This window comes from Nomascus leucogenys, chromosome 9 (genome assembly GCF_006542625.1).
Source record: "Nomascus leucogenys isolate Asia chromosome 9, Asia_NLE_v1, whole genome shotgun sequence".
NCBI lineage: Eukaryota > Metazoa > Chordata > Mammalia > Primates > Hylobatidae > Nomascus > Nomascus leucogenys.
In genome coordinates this window covers 71564147-71581861 of record NC_044389.1, presented here as the reverse complement: position 1 = coordinate 71581861, position 17715 = coordinate 71564147, and the positions used below count along the sequence as shown (strand labels likewise).

Below are 17715 nucleotides of genomic sequence, written 5' to 3'. Positions count from 1 at the left end.
AGACCTGAAGTTAGTTAGGGAAAGTCCACTGGAGTTATCTCAGCCTCAAAGGAAGTTAGGGTTGGTTTGGTTTTAAGCAGTTGAGTGGCCAGCGATGAGCACATGACATTCCAGATGTAAGGACAAGCATGGGAAAAATCCTAGAGACAAGAAAAAGCTTCCAGTGTACCAAGTACAATTGATCCGAGGTTTCTAATTTTTCCTACAATTCTGGCATAATATTTTTTACATTTTAAAGGAAAAGAATATTGATTGTATTCATATTCATTCTGATCTAAAATAAGAGAACATGAAGGTATTTTGGTGGCTAGAGGGAATATAACTTCAGACACAGTCTGAGAAGTCAGTACCCCCGGGATTCATTTGGGACATGTGTTGCCCATGCATTCCAAGATAAAAGAAAACTAAAAAGCTTGTGTTTTTCCTATTTATTACCTTAATCAAAATTTTATTAGATCTTACTTTGCCATACAAAAGAGGGCTACAATAGAAACCATCAGCAAATGTGTGTTTTGCTTATTGGTAGTAAATATTTCTGAATACCTTTCAGACACTGGCATCCTTTATTCCAGTGGTTCTTAGCTCTTTTTTTCCTGCCTCTTTCCAACTATTTTTTATTTCCTTCAATCCAAGTTGCCAGTCTGACATACTCCCATATCATTTCTCGTTACATAGAATGATTATTCTAAGGAGAGGTGGGCCTGGGGAAGATTTCTGCCAGAATAGAAATCTTCTCGGTAGGGTACGGGGTATATAAGGTTTGAATGTTCTCCTTGGAAATATTTGTATCTCCCCTTCCCCGTGCCCTTTGCTATATCATTTTTATATGTAGTTTAAATTTAATTTTTAGCTTGATATTTTTCTGGGGTGTTATAAATTGGATTATTGCAAAATTGGAATAAATTGTCTTTTTTCAAAAACTTAATTTGAAAGACTTCAACATTTATCTAGCTCTCCCCCGCCCCTCTTTTTTTTTCTTCTAGATCCCAAAATCCAGGAGTGAGGGATCTATTCAGGCCCACAGAGTACTGCAACCAGAGCTATCTGATGGCATTCCTAAGCTCAGCTTGCGGCTAAGTCATAGAAAATCCTGCTTGGAAGACATGAATTCAGCAGAGGATGCTATTAGTGCCAAGTTGGTACCCAGGTTGGCATGTTTTCTTTATCTACACAATCCATATTGCATTATCCGCTCTTCTGTTTAGGCCCACATATGTAGGTATTTCTGCATTGATCTACCACTGGAGTTTACAGGATATAGATCAGTAAAGATATTTAAAATTCACTCTATGTTTTGAGAATTTTCTGACTAATAGTTCTTATCACAGAAGCATTCTAGTTGTTTCGTTTTCCAGATTGAAACAAGTGATTTAATCACAGAAGTTATGTTAGGCTCACAGTTAAAATTGAATTGTTATTTTTGGATGCTTTTTCATAGTATGTTCAGTGGAAAATATCTGCAATTTAAAGTGGAGATCAAAGTTGTCACTAGAACCAACTCTCACAAACTAATTTTGAACGTTGCTTTTTAACCAGTATGTTGCACATTATAACTGAAAGCAGACTTCTGTGGTATACTCGAAGAAAAAAAAACTGCAATTTTTTTTTGAGACAGAGTCTCGCTCTGTTGCCCAGGCTGGAGTGCAGTGGCACAATCTCGGCTCACTGCAACCTCCACCTCCTGGATTCAAGCACTTATCCTGCCTCAGCCTCCCGAGTAGCTAGGACTACAGGTGTGTGCCACCATGCCCAGCTAATTTTTTTGTATTTTTAGTAGAGATGGGGTTTCACCTTGTTGGTCAGGCTGGTCTTGAATTCCTGACCTCAAATGATCCCCCTACCTTGGCCTCCCAAAGTGCTGGGATTACAGGCATGAGCCACCACGCCCGGCCACAATTTTCTTAAAATAGGTAAATTTGGGCTTGAATTTTATTTACTACTAGCTTGAATTTTATTTACTACTAGAATTAGTATAATTCCAGAAATTATATCATTTTCATTTTAATAATATCTTCTAACTTATAACCTATTTTTAAAATAAAAATACTCCAGGAAGTTGAAAGAAGATTGCCACTTTGTATTGCCTTATAGAAGACATAGCATTTGGGCTAGATCTGATGAAGATAATTTAGATGATGAAGATGATGAAGATAATTTAGATAGGAAGAGAAAGAAGACAAGAGTATTGTAGATATGCTTATTTAGGAGGTATAACAGGTGTTTTGGAAATTGTAAACTGGAATTAGTTGGAGATAAGGCTGGAAAGGTGGAGTGAGGCCAGGTCGTAGAGGACCTTGAATGCCTGGTTCATGTACTTTTTCATTCTTTCATTCATTGAACAAATGTTTGGGTGGTTAACCTCTGATTCCAGGAACTGCTTTAAGACTGGAGTTGCAGAGCAATGAACAAAACCAACAAGGCCCCTGTGTTAAGGAACCGTACATTCTAATGAGGAAAGCAATAGAGAGACATGATAGAAAAAAAGACTGTGAGGAAGATGATTTCAGCTCTAATAAATGAAAGATATTAAGAAATTATAACAGTTTAATAATAGACCGATGCACAGATCATTTTAGTTTGAATAGTCAGGGAAAGTTTGTTCTGAGACATAAGGAGGGGGAGAAAGTCTGTAAAAATCAAGGAAAGAGCATTCCAGGCAGAGATAATAGCAAATGCAAAAGAACTGAAATAGGAGAACCTTGATTTTATCCCAGAGGTAATACGAAGCCAGTTGAAGTTTGAGCTGGGTAGGGGAGGTGATAGATACCATAGGGAGTTAGTATATTAGGAAAAGTAACCTTCCATCAGTGTGCAGGATAGATTGGAAGAGGTAGAGTTTGGAGGCAATTGCAGTGTTGGTTCCTTCAACAGATGTTAATCTTTATTGAAATCTAGTTATATGGCATTTACTGGAAAGATGTAAATCTCCCACTTGGGGAGATAGAAGATGAATGAATAAAAATTCAATAATTTGCCTTAAAGACACATTTACTACGTGCCTATTATGTACTAGACACTGAAATCATAAATAAGATTCAGGCGCTTCTCTTGAGAAACATAAAATACAATTCAAAATACATAGAAACATAAAATACAATTCAAATACAATACAAAACACATATGAGTTTATCAGGCAGGGAAATAGAGATAAGGGTACCCCTGGAAGAAAAAGCAACAAGTGTGAGGACATTCAGGGCAGTGAGGACAATTTGGGGGAGAACTGCAAGTGTAGCAGTGGATTCAGGACATCTGCACTTTACAATGTAGAATGTAGGGGAAGGTAAAAGTGAATTAAGAGACTAAGCTAAATAGGTCAGATCATGAAAAACTATATCCCATATTTGTATTTTCTCTTGAAAACGATAGAGAATAATTCTAGGAATATAAGTAGAAAAATGATATAAATTGATTTGTATCTTATCAAAGATCCCATGACAACCATGGAAAGGAAAGGAACAAGGAAAGATGAAAGTAAGAGGTGCTGGGAGACCAGCAAGCAGGCCTTTGGAGCAATTCAGTGCAAGTAAGAGCCTTCCCGAAGTCATTGTCACTTACTGAGAATGAGCAGGTGTGGACGAGTCTTTGTCCCTTGAAGGTGTGAGAGAGAATAGACTCCTGCTTACAGGAGGGCTTGGTCCAGAAAGGGTTGGAGTTTTTCCAATGTTTATTGTGTTTCATCTGGGGTTTTAAAATATTTTAATGAATCAAATGTAGGCACGTTTAGACGCTTAATGGGCAGAGCCAGTGGAGAGGAGAAGCTGATGTTGCAAGCCAGGAGGTAATAGAACAAGGACTTCCAGGAGGGCATTCAGAGACCAGGTGGCCGTATCTTGTGTAAGGCAACTTGAGCACTGTACAACCACAAGGACACTTTTCACATTATAGCTTATGTGAACAAACAGTGCTGGACAGGACACCTTCTGCATGGCGGAGAGAGAAGGTCATAAGCAATAGAAGAATTAGCCTTGGCCAATGAGGAACAATTGGAAAAGAGTAAGGGGCACAGATACAAAATACTGGTCCTCTTTAAAATCAGAGTCAAGTGGCTAGGTGACAAGAGCTAGCTAGTGTCAATGTTATTTTGCCAGATTACCTTGTAAAGAATTATGTCAAAAATGCCTTAAGTGAAATAGTAAAAAGAAAAATTCAAACGTTTGTTGTTTATGTGAATTTTTTTTTTTTTTTTTTTTTTTTTTTTGAGACAGAGTCTCCCTCAGTCACCCAGGCTGGAGTGCAGTGGCTCAATCTCGGCTCACTGCAAGCTCCGCCTCCTGGGTTCACGCCATTCTCCTGCCTCAGCCTCCCGAGTAGCTGGGACTACAGGCGCCCGCCACCATGCCCAGCTAATTTTTTTGTATTTTTTTAGTAGAGATGGGGTTTCACCGTGTTAGCCAGGATGGTCGCAATCTCCTGACCTCGTGATCCGCCCGCCTCGGCCTCCCAAAGTGCTGGGATTACAGGCGTGAGCCACCATGCCCGGCCTGTTGTTTATGTAATTTTTATTCATCCAATCAGAAAATGAAAATAAGTTTCCTGTTTCCAAGTTAACAAGACTCTCCTTTTGGAGAATGAATCAGTATTTCTGAGATACAAATCAAGAAGTGAGGTTATGGAGAGAAGGCACAGCTAGCCATTGCTGTAGCAACTATTTGTTCTTCTGGTTGGCATATATTATCCCCAGTTAAAACAAATGCATAGCTGTATTTATAAATTTCTTATATTTTTTCTAGTTTGTTTGTTTTTTAAGACAGGCTTTAACTCTATTGCCCAGGCTAGAGTGCAATGGTGCAATCTCAGCTCACTGCAGCCTTGACTTCCTGAGCTCAAGCGATCCACCAATCTAACCACCTTGGCCTCTCAAAATGCTGGGATTATAGGCGTGAACCACCATGTCCAGCCCAACTTTCTAGTTTCTAAAAGTAGAGGCAGAGAACCTTAAAGGTCTAGATACAACAACATTATCCATGTTTAACCTGGCCACCTCTATCACACAGAAACTTTTTCAACTTCCTGTCTCTATCCATAGATCTACTGTATCTGTGAAGAGATGTTTACTTTTTAATTTGATTTACCTCCTTGTGAGACAAATTATCAAAAGATAATTGGAGATAATTAAAAATAAATTTTAAATCCTTTATATATCTTTGAAGTAACCAAATCATGTTAAATGTGTAACATAACATAATCATATTTTTATTTCAAAAATGAAATTATAAAGCTATTTTCATTTGCAGTTACTTGCCAGAACAAGTTATTGGCTAGTTCATATATTTTAAATTAAAAAATAAATGTGCACATGTGGAAAATACACAGAGCCCACAAAATCTTTCTCTAAATCTTCTACTTAATAATTTATTATTTGTCCTAGTCTTAAATGGTAATATCACTTGGTAAAGTTACTAAAAGTCACTGAATTGTAGAAATAGGTGGGTTTTATGATTTGTAAAATATACCTCAATAATACTGTTTAAACAAATACAAATGCAAAAAAAGTTGGAGTGAGGAGGGACATGCTTTATTTAACAAGAATGTCACTTGATTACAAAATGCTAAAATACAGCCGTTGTTATTAAGCCAATGCTGTCTGCAGAGAGAGTTAATGTTTGTTACATTTTAAAAGACTTTTGTCCTTCATACTTTTCTTTGACTACATCAGAGCATGGTGGCAGAAATAAAGGTCAGCTTCTCACGAAAGGTGATTCTTAAGGAGGGAGAGGAAGAGGGGGAAAAAGCTCTTTGTTTTCTCACCCTGGCAGGATTCCAATTTGTAGCTTACTGTACTGTAATCAAAAGTTATTGAAGTAATCAGTATTTCGGGGAGATGTTAAAACAGAAAGAAAAAGCTGAAACATCTTGGAAGTTTCATAAAAAATCATAGTTCCATTGTTTGTAAGCAGAAAAGTTAACCAGTTTGCTACTGGGCTTAAGACAAGCTCTGTGACTCTAGGAAAATTGTCATTAGGTTTGAGTGTAAACAGAACTTCATGGCCTTCTTTCAAGGTACTATAGATAAGCTGACAATTAATGAAAGTTTTGTACTCGGGTGTCTCATAAAGAGATTAATATTAAATGTTTTTATTTTCTATAAAGAGAATAAAGAAATAGCTACCACTATGCCAAGTATTTATCTAAAATAATATGAAGAATATATAAAGAAAATGTCTTTGCTTATGTTACAGATGTGTTCTTAATTTGATAGATAAATGGGGGAAACATAATAAATCCACTTTTCAATGTATATTAAAAATAAATCTTACCGTGGGAGAGTGTGTTTCAGATGAGAGTTGTTCTATTCTAAAAGTACTTTCTTATCTATTTATTCCTTTTCCCAATACTTTTTCATTATTTAGGAAATACATTCTTCTTAAAAAATTTGATACATCACTGTTTGGCTAAAGTTCCCTTTGATTCTCTTGCTTCACGATTCTAATTCACTCCTTTCTCCCCCGGGGTAACTGCTATTACAGGTTTGATAATGTGTTCTTCCAGACTTATTTCTATGGATTTCCCCAGGAATGTATCTCACACATTTTTTCCAGTTTTTTTTTTTAATTCATTATAGTAAATGTATTGTGGTTCTTCACAGATTCTTGAAAATTCTATTTCCTGTATTGCTTCCTCCTGCTGCGATGTTCCTTCCCTTGCCCTTCTGTCCAAAATGCAGCGTCCTCAAAGTCTCCTTCCTGGGCTGTCTGCTCTGTCTGTCTGCTGTTCCTTCCATGGCTAATCTAGTGCCACAGAAGGAAAAAATAAGAAATCAGTATCTCAGGCCTGAGCTCAGTCCTAGGTCTCCAGTGGCTGCCAGACAATCTCCACTTCAGGATGTACCTTAAACTCACCATGCCCAAACAGAACTCACTCTCATTTTTCCCTCTCATCTTTGTTCTGTATTTCATTCTCCTGACCACCAGACTCAAAACCTTTTCTATCATCAGTCACCAAACCTTGTCAGTGTTTTTTTCAATGTCTCCAACATCCTTTTCCTCATTTTTTCCCTCATGATCTCAACCCTCATGTAGGTCTCCATCACCTTGTGGTTAGATAGTTATTACATTTTATCCATTCCACTAACGTACTGGATTCATTTTTGTCACACAAATTATTCCAGTGCCTCTGTCTTCAACTCTTAACTCTATATATGATGGCTTCTGGTTCTGTATTTCTGATTCAGAGTTTTCTACTGAGCCACATTCATGTCACTCTAACTAGCAGACGTGTCTTCCCAGTCCCTCGGATAACCCAAACTCTTCCCCGACTCCCTACCCCTGTCATCCTGTCATAGCCAGCCAACTCCAGAATGCTCTTTGACAACCTCACTGCTCACTGTCTTTAGTTGGCCCCACAGCTTCCTCACCCCTTACCATCTCCGCAGACACAGGAGTTTAAACAGACTCCACTCTTGCTCAGAACCATACAGTGGCTTACTTGCGCCTAGCCTACAAGGAACCCTTTGCTCTGCCCTTTACCTGCCTCTCCAGCTGTCTTTCCCCCAACTCCGTGCTTGTCTTTTCCTCATACCTAGAGCCATCAGAGAACCCACACTTTCCAGGACTATCTTGGTTCCAGATAGTCTCTTCATGATCTGATCATGTGTCATATTTTGTCTTGATATTTGTATTACAAATTATAATAACCCTATGTATAACATTTTTTGGCTATATCACACTTCTGTCAGGCAGCCCTGTTTTAATAATGTCAGATCGGCAAAATGACCTTGGATGAAGAACCCATGATTCTGAAAAGGTTATTCATTTCACAAATATTTATTGAGTTAGGTGAATTATCCAAGATCATGTAGTTATTATAGAGTCAGGCTGAGATTAAATACAGTTTCAGGCTGTGATTATTTCACTATTATTTCCTGCCTGACTTCTACCTTGAGTTCCTTTCCCACATAAAAAGTATGTGTTTATGTTTTCTTTCCAACCTGATTATGAGTTTCTGAAGAAGAGAGACTGCGTCTTAGGTCTCCTTTGTGTCCACGCTAGTACCGAGGGGGCATGTACTCAGTTGCTGCTGCCCTAGTTGTTATTGTGATATTGTTATATGTGCCCAATTTGAATTTGAATTCCACTGGCAGATGAGAACACTGACCTTTCTTCATCTAGCTGACCTAGACCTAGGCTAGAGATTGAAGTCTGACTCTAAAATAATATAATTCATTAATGTGTCAGTTTTCTCTCTTCAGGTCCTTGGAAAGTACTGACCCAAGGGAACCCTGTACTGCACACCCTTAGAGATACTACAGAAGTCAGGACAGCCGTGCGCTCTCATTGTCCCCATATCGTCACTGTCCATCTTGTTGCATGTCTGTCCATCTATCTGGGAGAAATCCATTGTTTTACAAGGCTCGTAATATTTCTCTGCAGCTCTCTGCACTTGTGGCAGAAAGTTTGTGCCTTGTGACACTTGTCAAAGAACACTTTATAATTTAATAATGTATTACAATAGTGCATTTCATGAAAATCAGACTTTCGGCAATATTAATCATGAATCAGTGTTCAACAACATTAACTGTAACCATTGCCCTTCAAGGTATCTAATCTGCAATTAAATATGACTGACTTCATTTCTGAAGTCCAGCCAGCAAAAAAAGCAGTCATAACTATCCTGTGTTTGTACTTCATAAAGGGCACTCCAATTACTTCCTGAACATGTGTTTGTTCCCTTACAGTGTTTCACTCTCTGCTACTTGGAGCCAAGTTTCAGAATTTTTTAATTGACTACTGAAGCTGAAATGAAGCAAGGATTCTTAGATACAAGATTTATAATCACATGTACAATATAATTTGAAAAATTACCAAATATCATAGCCGACTGCAGGGGCAGCTAAAGTAGCACCCGTATGAATGAGGGAGCGTCTCAGGCTGCCTTGTGAAAAGCGCAGCGTGCGCTTCAGCACGCAGTTCCCCTGCAGAACTGCCATTTCCTGAGATGTTTCCACTCTCTGGCTTTCATAAGAAAGATGTATTGAAAGGTAGACTCGAAAAGGGCCCCAACCTCTCAAACTGGATTTGAAGAAATATCTAACTCTATCTTTGCATGCACACCATTTTGTAATTTATTCTTGACCACCACTAGCTCCCATGAAAAAATATCCCAAGGCCTTAGATAAACTATTTCATATAAGTGAAATATCTATTAAAAATATTTTCTAGGCTTAATTTCAGTCTCCTTTTCAAATGAAAGTCTTCGATATTTCTCTCAGTATTTTGATTATTAAAGAACAAATTGTTCTTTACTCATTCACGAAAATCTGCCCTTCAATACAATTGCTATGACTACTTGAATTTTGACATTTTACTGGAATCCAAACTTCAATTAAATTTTTTTTCTAATTCTGTTTACAGTATGAGTAGTTGATGAAATGGTAGATAAGTAATGGTAAAGAAATGTATTGTCAAATCTTCAGATAATTTCTAGTGGCATTTAGATCAACAGAGTATATCTGGACTCCTGTGATCTTAGCTGGATTTATTTTAGTAATTCAAAGTTAACAGATTGTTATTGGGCACAATGTATGTACTGCACATACGCACTGGGCCCTGAGGGGCCAGACATAACTAAGGTGTGGTGTGTATTGTTTCATCTCTACCAGTCCATTAATTGAGACAAACTTATACGTGATTAACAATAATATATAATAGAAAGATGTTTAAAAGCAGCACGATAGAAGTGATGTAAAAGCAAAGAGAATTTGTTGAATGAAGTTCAAGGTCTTCAAAGGTCTTTAAAAATCTGGCTAAGCCTGCCTTCCTAGTTTACGCTTCTATGGTTCTTCATTCTATATCTGAGCTACATTACAACCACATTATTTCAAATGTTTCCCAGAAGTTTCACAGTTCCGTATCTCTGCTAACATTTTCCCTTTTATCTGGAGTGTCCTTCTCCCACTTTGTCAATAGACAGTTTAAATTTCTTCTCGTCTATGAAATTCTCTCTAACTCTTGCACATTTTATATAAATAGAATCACATAGGATGTGTTCTTCTGTGTCTCTCTTCTTTCACTTAGCATATGTTTTGAAGGCTATCCATGTTATAGCATGTATCAGTACTTCACTCCTTTTTATGTCTGAATAAATAAATATTTCATTGTATGTATGAACCACATTTTGCTTATCCACTCATTAGTTGATGGACATTTGGGTTGGATCTACTTTTTGGCTATTATGAATAATGCTAGGATGAACATTTCTGTAGAAGCCTTCATATGGGCATATATTTTCAGTTCTCTTGGGTATAAGCCTAGGGGTGGAATTGCTGAGTCATATGTTAACTCTGTGTTTAACTTTTTGAGGAATGGCAAAGCAGCTGCCTGATTTTGCATTCCTTTCAGCAATGTTTGATGGTTCCAGTTTCACCACATCTTCACCAACAATTGTTATCGTCTGTTTTTTTATTATAGCCATCCTACTGGACGTGAAGCAATGTCTCATTGTGTTTTGATTTGCATTGCCCCAATGAATAATGATGTTGAACATCTTTTCGTGTGTTTAATGGCCAATTCTATATCTTCTTTAGATAAATGTCTTATCAAATTCTCTGTTAATTCTTTATTCTGGATATAAGACCCTTATAAGATATATGATATGCAAATGTTCTCTCATATTCTATGGGTTGTCTTTTCAATTTTTTTTTTTTTTTGAGACAGAGTCTCACTGTGTCACCCAGGCTGGAGTGCAGTGGTATGATCTTGGCTCACTGCAACCTCCGCCTCCTGGGTTCAAACGGTTCTCCTGCCTCAGCCTCCTGAGTAGCTGGGATTACAGGCACATGCTACCATGCCTGGCTAATTTTTGTATCTCTAGTAAAGACAGGGTTTCACCATGTTGGTCAGGCTGGTCTTGAACTCCTGACCTTGTGATTGGCCCGGCTCAGCTTCCCAAAGTGCTGGGATTACAGGCATGAGCCACCGTACCTGGTGTCTTTTCAATTTTTTGATAGTGTCCTTTGAAGCACAAAATTTTTAATTTTGATTAAGTCCAATTAATCTATTATTTTCTTGTTTATAATGTTGATGTCACATCTAATAAACTGTTGCATAATGTAAGATCATGAAGATTTACATCTGAGTTTTTTTCTAAGAGTTTTATAGTTTTAGTTCTTACATTTAGGTCTTTGATCCATTTTGAGTTAGTTTTTACATATGCTGTATAGTATGAGTCTAGTTTCATTCTTTTGCATGTGTATATCCAGTTGTCCCAGCACCATTTGCTGAAAATAATATTATTTTCCCATGGAATTGGTGTTTTGGCCCTTTTGTCAAAAATCTGAACCTAATTTTTCAAAAAACTAATTTAGGATGCTCACTCTTCTCCCTCCCACCTTCATTTTCTGAGAACATTAACTTTCAATTCAATAGAGATATGAGCATGGTTTAGGTCTACAAAATATAATAGCACAGTCCAGAGGTTTTTTTTTTTTTTTTTCAAGCAGCAATCAGGAAAGACTGCTCTTATCCTCCTACCTCCCAAATCTGCCAACATACTCACATCTGCATCCTTATACTCTGCCTTCTCTTCCATTACAGTGGATGAGCTGAACCTGCACCTCTCTAGGATCATGTATGTGTATTCTCATATGTGTACTCTGAGTCTCATTCCCTCTCGCTCAAGGGCTATGTTGGAGGCTACCTCCCTCCTTTATATCATCACTTTCCCCTTTTTTTCTAGACTAGTCCCATCAGCAAAGCAATATGCAATAAATAGCTCTCAACATTTTTGTAATCCCTCTCTAGAAACCATATCCCTCTTCTCCATTGGAGCAAATCTCTGATAAAGGATTTTGTGTACTTGCTGTCTTTATATCCTTTCCTCTCATTCTTCAACCCACACACCACTTAATGTGTTCTTGTTAAGAACAGCAACCTCCATCATGGCAAATCCAAAGGTCAGTCTACTGTTCTCATCTTACTCTATCTCTCAGCACTATTTGACCCAACTGATCACTCCTTTTTGAAGCACTTTCTTCACTTTGCTTAATGTAACATTACAGTCTCCTGGTTTTCCTCTGGCCTTCCTAGATATCTTTTCTTAGTCTCTTTTGTATAAGCTTTCTTCTTTTCGAGACTTCTCAAATTTAGAGAACCCCAAGTCTCAGTCCTCTGATGTCCTCTCAACCTATACTCATTCCTGGGTGCTTTCATTCAGTTCTGTGATTTTAAACACATCTTTACTCATAAGCCTCCAAAAATTATACTTCTAGCTCTAGCCTCTTCATTATATTCCAGGTAGTTGTATCCAGTTGGCAAGACCAGCTACTTAATTTGTTCTCCCCATCCTCCACCCCCCAGGACAATGTTAGGGGGCAGATTTAACAATTACTAAAAATGTTAAGATGTTGACAGCAAAGCATAGGGCCCTTCTGAGTAAGGGCTCTGTGAGACTGCACTTTTCTTTTTTTGTTTTTTCTCACTATGTTGACCAGGCTGGTCTCAAATTCCTGGCCTCAAGTGATCCTCCCACGTCAGCCTCCCAAAGTACTGGGATTACAGGCGTGAGCCACTGTGCCCAGCCAAAACTGCACATCTTATATGCCCCTGCCAGTTGAACAAGACCACTTCAATATTTAACAAGCATCTCACATTCAATCTACACACAATAGAATTCCTAATTTACACTCCTAATTTGCATATTTTTCCTTTGTCTATTGACTGTCTATTCCATGAGATTGTAAGCTCCATAAAGGCAGGAACTTCAATTTTATTTACTCTTCTATACACTCTATGCCTTAAAGAGTACCTGTTGAATGAATAAATAGATGTGTGTTTGACTTTTAAAAATAAGGTTTGACTTTTATTTTTATAAATCTGGAATAACTAACAGGCTATTTTATAAATAATTGCTATTAGATCTATGACCCATACCAGGTGGATTACATATTTAAACATAAATATAAAATAGCAAAAATGTTGAAAGACAATATGGGTATATATGTTATAATGGAGCTGGAAAGGAGTTTCTAAGTGTAGAGTTAAAAAAAAGAGGTTTCACAGTGTAACATTTTTAGAATTCTGAATGTCAAAAATAAAGCAAAAGCCCAGGAATAAAATAAATAACACGACGATAAGAGTATTTGCATTATGTAGAGAGAGCATTTAATATTCTTTGTATAGAGAGAACACAAGTAAAACAATTAAAAAAACACAAACAAGGGAAAAATGAAAAAATGCTGTGAACAGGAAATTCACCACAGTAGAAGTAAGTATAATCTCACTAATAATCAGAGAAATTTAATCTGCAACTATAAGGAGCTGCATCTTCCGATGTTTATGAGCATAGAAGGAAATAAACACTTACTAGCTGCAGGTAAAAGTGCAAGTACTGCAGTGAAATTTGTCATTATTTATCAAACAGCTAAAAATGTGTATTTTCTTTTTATTTTTTTTTTCGAGACGGAGTCTCGCTCTGTCGCCCAGGCTGGAGTGCAGTGGCTCAATCTAGGCTCACTGCAAGCTCCGCCTCCCGGGTTCACGCCATCCTCCTGCCTCAGACTCCCGAGTAGCTGGGACTACAGGTGCCTGCCACAACGCCCAGCTAATTTTTTTGTATTTTTTAGTAGAGACGGGGTTTCACCGTGGTCTCGATCTCCTGACCTCGTGATCCGCCCACCTCAGCCTCCCAAAGTGGTGGGATTACAGGCGTGAGCCACCGCGCCCAGCCAAAATGTGTATTTTCTTTTACACTCATTAATTATCCTAGGAAATTATTCTACAGATATCATTCTCAATGTGCTGAAAGATAGAGCTTCAAAATTTTTGTTCATGGCACTTTTATTTTAGCACTTCTTTTCCATATTCAATGCTTAATAATATGGAGTCATAAAATAAGCTGTTACAAATTATATTTTGCTGCACAACAGCAGTCTTCAAAACTTTTGTTTCAAGCCCCTTTGGTATATTGTTATGCTTAGGTGTATCCGTGGGGGATTAGGTTTCAGGACCTCCCTTGGGTACTGAAATTCATGGACAACTTAAGTCCCTGATATAAATGACATATTTGCATATAACCTATGCACATCTTTCTGTATACTTTAAATCATCTCTAGATTACTTATAATACCTAATACAATGTAAATGCTATTTAAAGAGTTGTATTGTTTAGGGAATAATGACAAGAAAAGAAAGTCTGTGCATGTTCAATAAAGAAGCATTTTTTTCCCAAATATTATTGATCTTAGGTTGGCTGAATCCATAGATGTGGAACCCATGGACACAAAAGGCCGACTATATTCTTAAATGTTACTGAGAACACAAAGAAATTTCATTTATATGGGCTATATCTATTGACATATAGATATAACTGAAAAATAAGCAGTTTTAATATGTATTTATCACTAGTTAAAAATAATCATTTTGGTCAGGCGCAGTGGCTCACACCTGTAATCCTAGCACTTTGGGAGGCCGAGGTGGGTGGATCACCTGAGGTCTGGAGTTCAAGACCAGCCTGACCAACATGGGAGAAACCCCGTCTCTACTAAAAATACAAAATTAGCCAGGCGCGGTGGTGCATGCCTGTAATCCCAGCTACTCAGGAGGCTGAGACAGGAGAATCGCTTAAACCCGGGAGGCAGAGGCTGTGGTGAGTGGAGATCGTGCCATTGTACTCCAGCCTGGGCAACAAGAGTGAAACTTCGTTTCAAAAAAGTAAAATAAAAATAATTGTCATTTTAACATAATTTTTTTTTTCTTGAGACGGAGTCTCACCTGTCGCCCAGGCTGGAGTGCAGTGGCACAATCTCGGCCCTCTGCAACCTCCACTTCCTAGGTTCAAGTGATTCTCCTGCCTCGGCCTCCCAAATAGCTGGGATTACAAACACCCGCCACAATGCCTGGCTAATTGTTGTATTTTTAGTAGAGATGGGGTTTCACCATGTTGGTCAGGCTGGTCTCAAACTCGCGACCTCAGGTGATCCACCCACCTCAGCCTCCCAAAATTCTGGGATTACAGGCGTGAGCCACTGCACCTGGACCATTTATTAAATATAACTACATTTTTTAAATGAAAAAGAGTGAGAAGATCTCATTGTTTTACATTTTTGCCAAGCTCTAACAACTGGCTTAATATTAATAGAAGACAGCTGGATTCTCATATCTGCTTCTGCATTAAATCTGTTGCCATGTTTTAGAAAGCTTGACTATACATTCATAAATGAATCAGAGTGAAAAAAGTAGATGACGTCTTAGTATTACTATGACAATTTTTATACCTTGAAGATCCTCCCAAGAGAGTCTCAAGAATCTCCAAGGGTACTTGGGCCATAATTTGAGAATTTCTGCTATACAGTATAACCACTAAAAATACTTTTAAGGACTAGAAATGTCATAGAAATGTATTACTGACTACTAAATGAAAAATAGTGTTATAAAACAGTACATATTGCATAATCTTTTTTATTGTGGTAATGTATATATAACAAAATTTACCATTTTAATCATTTTAAGTATACAGTTCAGTAGTATTAAGTACATTCACATTGTCCTATCTTTTATATATGAATTTTTTACAATGAAAGAATATAGAATTTTGTTAAACACTGGATATGGAAGCAATGGGATTGTGTTTAACTTTAATCTTGTCTGTATTTTTAAATTTTTTCTTCAATGAACATATACTGTATAATTTATAATGCAAAAAAAAAATTTTGTTTTAAGTCAAGGATGGATGACAGATGCTTCAAGGAGGAAGTGTTAATTGTCATGTTTTAGAGAAATTATGTAGAGCAGGGGTCCCCAACCCCCAGGCCATGGACTGGTACAGGTCCATGGCCTATTACGAACCAGGCCACACTAGGAGGTGAGTGGCAGGTGAGTGAGTGAAGCCTCATCTTTATTTACAGCCTCTCCCCATCACTAGCACTACTGCCTGAGCTCCGCCTCCTGTCAGACCAACAGCTGCATTAAATTCTCATAGGAATGCGAAACCTATTGTGAACTACACATGCAAGGGATCTAGGTTGCACGTTCCTTATGAGAATCTAATGCCTGATGATCTGTCACTGTCTCCCATCTCCCCCAGATGGGACAATCTAGTTGCAGGAAAACAAACTCAGGGCTCCCACTGATTCTACATTATGATGAATTGTGTAATTATTTCACTATATATTACAATGCAATAATAATAGAAATAAACTGCCCAATTAATGTAATCACTTGAATCGTCCTGAAACTACCCACCCCCTAGTCTGTGGAGAAGTTGTCCTCCATTAAACCAGTCCCTGGTGGCAAAAAGGTTGGGGACCACTGATGTAGAGTGACAACTGAGCTGCTTTTTGACTTGCAATTGTGACTTCAGTCATTCAGGAGGATAAAATCCTCTGAATGGAGAAATCAGAATAGGCATGAGAAGCTGAGAAAGGATGAGTTTTGTTTTGATGGATGGGTATGAACTAAGGAGGATATTCCAGGCTAGGAAAAAGACCTGAACAAAAAATAGTAATGGGAAAGCAGGGCACGATAGGGAGCAAAGTGGTTCATTCAGCTGGGCCCCCAGTCCATGTGTGTGTCTTTAGAGGAGGAGAATACCAGGCCTGCTGAGCATGTATGGAATTTAGATTTTACACTGTGGGCTATGAAAAGCAATCAAAGCTTCATGACATGATTAAAGCAGTATTTGGGGAGATCTATTCTGTACAATCTGAATTTAAGGTGAACAAGACCAAAATAAGTAAAATTCACTAGGAAAAAAAAGCTATAATGCAGAGGTTAATACAAATTTAAATGCAGGAAACGGAGGGTGAAGGGGAATGGAAGAGAACAGTGGTGGTAATAGACTAATGGACAGGGAAGGAAGAGAGAGATAATAGTATTTCATTTAAACTTTTATTAACAAAGTATTCATTCAGGTATCACTTGGTTTGGCCAAATTCTATACTATTTGTTTAATAGACAGTGATTTGAAGTCTAGGATGATATTATTTCCAGAGATATTTACAGCTGTTAAAATTATTTCACTAGACTGTTTTTAAAATTTTAAAATTGGATTGATTTCTTAAAGTAGTATTTTGGAGAATTATTGTGGAATTATCACTTGTTTTAATGCATTTTTTTCTACTTAGTATTTTTATTGTATATATTTAGAGTGTAAAACATGATGTTTTGATATGCATAGTGAAATACTTAGTGCAATGCATTTTCTTTATTTAAATAGTGAGTTAATTTCAGTGCCTCTTTGGGGATTCACTAGTTTTATTGGCTTGCTTCATTAATTTATGTCTAGCTTATTTCCTAATTTATTTGAAATCTTCTTTTTTCCACTTATATATTTTGTCACCAAAATTCAATGAGGAAAAACAGATTCTTGGTTTCAAATTCTAATAATGCTCTATACATGAATGACACTAAGAAAAGATAATATAAACATATAAACAATTATTTGATGCACTGAGTCTAATTTTCTGAAATGGATTTTTTTTTCTTTTTTTTTTGCCAGGCATGGTGGCTCACGCCTATAATCCCAGTACTTTGGGAGGCTGAGGCGGGAGGACCACTTGAGCGAAGGAGTTTGAGACCAACTTAGGCAACATAGTGAGACTTTATCTCTACAAAAAAAGTAAAAAAAAAAAAAAAAAGCCAGGCCTGGTGGTGTGCACCTGTAGAGCCAGCTACTTGGGAGCCTGAGGTGGGAAATTGCTTGAGTCTGGGAGATGGAGGTCTCAGTGAGCCCTGGGTGACAGAGTGAGACTCTGTCTCATAAAATTAAATTAAATTAATAAAA

The 17715-nt window shown here is 37.5% G+C and overlaps 1 protein-coding gene across 4 annotated transcripts in view; it reads left to right on the top strand.

Moving 5' to 3' along the window:
• The window catches only part of FAM13A (family with sequence similarity 13 member A), a 330683-nt gene that overhangs the window by 205280 nt on the left and 107688 nt on the right, over positions 1-17715 (top strand). For all 4 annotated transcript variants that reach the window (XM_030819119.1, XM_030819120.1, XM_030819121.1 and 1 more), the window contains one exon: positions 984-1147. In XM_030819119.1, coding sequence (XP_030674979.1) covers positions 984-1147 — 164 coding nt within the window. The remainder of the gene's footprint in view (positions 1-983; positions 1148-17715) is intronic.